We start from the raw sequence: 4555 nt of genomic DNA, 5'->3' as shown, positions 1-4555 counted from the left end.
CACAAAGGTCCTTTCCACCGCGGTTCCACGTTTTCCTGTCGGTGTCTTTTCACCAGGACCCAGTCCCGGGGTGGAAGTGATGTGAGATCGGTGGAGGGCCTGACTCATACAGCACATTCAGTCTAGGCCAGACATAAAGGCGGGTCCTCTACAGGACCCTGAGAGAGAACAAAAGTTCAGAGTCATCACCTTCCCTAAGAAACTGCTCTGAAAATTAGGAATTATGGGAGGGGGCATTTCGAATACAATTTCATAGGGGGAAAGACCAATTTTCAAAGGGGAGTTTCGTACTCTGTATAAGGCAAAGGGAAGGAGAGTTACCCACTCACCACCAGTCAACATGGTCTATTTGGTCAGGGTCTACTTTACAGTTTTCTACCTGTCTTGAGCTTTGGGGGTCTATAAGCGCAATGCAGTTTCCAATCTGCTCCACGTGCATTAGCAAGTCCCTGACTTACCTTCAACACAAAGGCTGGTCCATTATCTGATCCTATCTTGCTAGGGAAGTCAAACCTGTGTAAGATTTCTTCCAGCAATTTCTTAGCCACCTCCTGTGCTGTTTCATGCTTTGTAGGAAACGTTTTTACCCATCCTAAAAAGGGAAAACTAATAGATATTTATATCCATACTTGCCAGGTTTGATTTCTGTGAAGACCACCTGCCAGTAGGTTCCTGGTCTCTCTCCTCTTATCCGACTGCCTGGTCCTGCCTTAATTTTCCCTGCATTAGTCAACTGACATGCCTTACAGTCCCTGACAATCTGTTCTATTTTAGCATGCCTATTCTTGACCCTAAGACCAGTATTTCTCACCAGGTCTTGCATCTTCCTCCTACCCATGTGGGTGCTCAATGGATTTTCAGTAGTATTTTACTCCCTAACTGTTCAAGCAAGACAATGTTGCTCTTAGAGTCTCTCCATCAACCATTCAGGCATTGTGCCATTGTTATTTGATCAATCCATTTTAAATCTTCTGTGGTATATGTAGGAGTGTCCAGGAGAGTTCTTGAACCGGGGTCTGGGAGGTTTATCATCATTATAGAGTCTCTTTGTGTTGTCATTTCCCGGGCAGTTCTGTCGGCCAGGTTATTGCCTTTATTCACAGCATCTTTAAGTTTTTGATGTCCAGGGAAATGAACAATGGCCAACTTCTTAGGCAATCAAAGAGCAGCGATTAAGGCCAAAATTTCATCTTTATTTTCGATGGACTTTCCCTCTGCTGTCAGTAATCCTCTTTCTTTCTAGATAGCTCTGTGAATATGAGCCATTGCAAATGATTACTGACTATCACTATACAGAGTTAGTCTTTTATTCTTTCCTAGCGTTAGTACTTGGGGTCAGGGCTATTAATTCGGCTCTCTAGGCTGACGTGCCTATGGGCAGAGGTTCGGCCCAAACCACATCAGTCTCAGTCACTACTGCTGCTCCCGCATACCTGTGTCCTTGATGAAGAAAGCTGTTCCCATCTGTAAACCACACAAGTTCAGCATCTGGTAACACTGATCTCTTAAGTCCTCTTGGATATTACGGACTTGAGCCAACATCTCCGAGCAATCATATAGTGACATGTCTAGGTCTGGATCTGGTAGAAAAATCGCTGGGTTGACAGCTGAGGGAACCAGGAAATTAATTCTGAGAGGACTGAGTAGCAGTCCTTGGTAATGGATTAGTCAGGCATTGCCAAGCCATCGGTCTGGTGGTTGCTTTAACACACTCTCACTAGCATGGGTGTGGTCACATACAGTTCCTGCCCCATAGTTAATTTGCATCTTTTACCATTAAAGCAGTAGCCACTTTCATTCTCAGGCATGGTGGCCATCCTGCTGCCACCCGTCTAATTTCTTTGATAAGTAGGCTACTGGTCTTCTCCATGGGCCTAGATATTGGCTTAGGACTCCTTTCATAATCCCATTATGTTCATCCACATACAAATTAAAGTGTTCAGTTGTATCAGGGAGTCTTAATGCTGAGGCTGACAATAAGGCAGTTTTTATCTGTTCAAAGGCTTGTTCAACTTACTCCATCCATAAAAACAGCTGCTTTTCTTTGGTAGCCTCATAAAGGGGTTTAGCCATCTCCGCAAACCCAGGAATCCACAGACAACAAAAGCCTGCTGAGCCCCAAAGCTCCCTTACGTGGTGCTGAGACTGGGGTGTTGGAATTTTAAGGACAGTTTCTTTTCTTCCTTTTGTAAGCCACTGCTGGCCCCCTTTCAATAAATAGGCCAGATAAGTTACCTCTGATTTGCAGATTTGAGCTTTCTTGGCCAACACTCAAGAAACCAAGGCTTCCCAAAGTCTCGAGTAAATCTTCCATTCCTCAGATGCATTCTCTTTCAGTTTTAGCAGCAATTAATAAATCATCCACATATTGCAACAAAGTCAAGCTAGGGTGGCTTCCCATAGACTCACCTAAGTCCTCATGCAGGGCTTCGTCAAAGAGTGTTGGTGAGTTTTTAAATCCTTGAGGAAGTCTTTTCCAGTTCAGCTGTCCATTAATATCTCTTTCTACATCAGTCCACTCAAAGGACAAGAGATCTTAGCTTTTAGCTGCCAAGGGTAGACTGAAAAAGGCATCTTTTAAATCTAATACTGTGTACCACTGCCTTTTGTGAGGCAAGGTGCTCAGGAGTGTGTAGGGGTTGGGTACAGTCAGGTGAATGTCCATTACCCATTTGTTTACCTCTCTTAAGTCCTCCACTGGCTTATATTCATTGGAGTGGGGCTTACAGACTGATAGCAGGGGAGTGTTCCATGCTGACTGACAGGGCCACAGTATACCCAGTTCTAGCAGACACCTAATGTGGGCCGTTATTCCCACCCGTGTCTCCATGGATATAGGGTACTGCCAGACTCTGACTGGGTCAGCTCCTGGCTTTACCTCAATGAATAGAGCTGGTCTATGCTTCGCTAGTCCCACTCCTCCAGTCTCTGCCCAGGCTTCTGGATACCTTTCCAGCCAGTAGGTGATTTCTTGGTGAGGAGCCTGTGGTGATTGGTGCAACCGGTACTCATCTTCCAGGCTCATAGTCAGAGCTTGTATTGGTCTCCCTTGGGCATCTGTCACCTGGGAGCCTTCTGGATAGAAGTGAATCTGTGCCCCGACCTTAGTCAACAAGTCTCTTCCTAATAAGGGATAAAGGCTCTCTGGGATAACTAAAAATGAGTGAGATACTCGTCCCGTCACCAGATCCACTGTTCTTTGGGTGGTCCATGAGTATCGTTTAACTGCTGTGACCCCTTGCACCGAAGAAGTTTTGTTCGAAAGTTTTCCATGGGGCTGTATTACTCCTTGGGACATTTTGAGTTGTGGTCATATCCCAAATTGCTGAAAGCATCGGCTATTTCGTTTTGTGACAATTGTAATTAATATTCTCCTTTCCTCTGGTTTTATGTGTGGATTGATATACATTGAAATGGGTCAGAACCAGAATGCACCTGGCACTCCCCTTACCTTCCTAACAACTAATTTAAAGAATGTTAAGGACAGAGCTAACAATGTCCCCAGGTGTAAAGTGTGGACTAGCTGGTTTGTCTTAGATCCCAAAGGGGTAGACAGAGACATATTACGATATTCTAGCAGTGGCATCCGATAGATTACCTGACTCCAGCTTTGCTTCAAGTGGGCCAATCTTTCTAGGCCAGATTTCACCCTTCATGGTAGAAAAATAAGGGGGTCTGAAAGAGAAAGTAGTTATTATAGGATGAAGAAACAGAATGAAGACTAACAGCCTCAAACGGAGACAAACAAGGTCTCTTGGCATCCTCCTCCGGATGAACCTGAGTGAGGAAACGTTTCATAATACTCACATTACAAACACACAGACATTAGGACAAGACACACATTTAACAGCATGCCCATGGTACACTGTCAGACAGAAAGTGAGGGATTACAGACAGGATAAATCCCAAATGACCTCACTAGTGGACAGTCTACCTTGTAAACTATCAGACAGAAAGTCTCTGACAACAAACAGGCCCAAGTGTCCACACTAGTGGATAATTTACCTTCCCGGGGAACCTGGGGACCTCTCCCACCAGACCAGTTGGCTGCCTCATAGCACTATCCGACAGGACTTCTTGCCAACTCCAATACCAATCCTGCATGACACAGAGACCCCAGACAGTTACAAAGTGGCAATGCCTTAACTTACCAGCCATTCTTTGCTACTCTCTGATCAGGTATCTGAGTGGGTTTATGGGTTTATCCCGGACGAGCCCCCACCTGTTATACCTCCTCCAAAGACCACCAGAAACCAAGATCAATGTAAGTGACAAGAGTGGTTTATTTGCAAATTCGAACTTGGTCCTCCGTGCACTTGGTAACTGGTGACACTAAGAGGCCCCGAGCATAGAATCAGTACAGTTTTTATAGTATTGAATAAACAACCTTAAGGGAGTGTTACATGGGAAGTTACATGATTGGCTAATATTTTAAGCAAATTAAGCTACACATACATGATTGGTTATTATTAATACTGACTTGTTATTGACGGGTACCACCTGGCCACTGGGTCACCGTGTCTCGTATGGCCACCCAGTGTTTGGTTGATGTATC

The 4555-nt window shown here is 44.8% G+C and overlaps 1 protein-coding gene across 1 annotated transcript; it reads right to left on the bottom strand.

Moving 5' to 3' along the window:
- Positions 1-1413: 1413 nt before the first annotated feature.
- Positions 1414-3298, bottom strand: LOC122101041. Its single transcript, XM_042671399.1, is given in 2 exon segments — positions 1414-1607; positions 2410-3298. Coding segments are annotated over 2 exon segments (1083 nt in total).
- Positions 3299-4555: the final 1257 nt, after the last annotated feature.

Source organism: Dipodomys spectabilis, unplaced genomic scaffold, assembly GCF_019054845.1.
Source record: "Dipodomys spectabilis isolate Male_0828 unplaced genomic scaffold, ASM1905484v1 ptg000620l, whole genome shotgun sequence".
Lineage (NCBI taxonomy): Eukaryota > Metazoa > Chordata > Mammalia > Rodentia > Heteromyidae > Dipodomys > Dipodomys spectabilis.
Note: the sequence above shows the minus strand (reverse complement) of the source record. Positions and strands in the feature narration are given on the sequence as shown.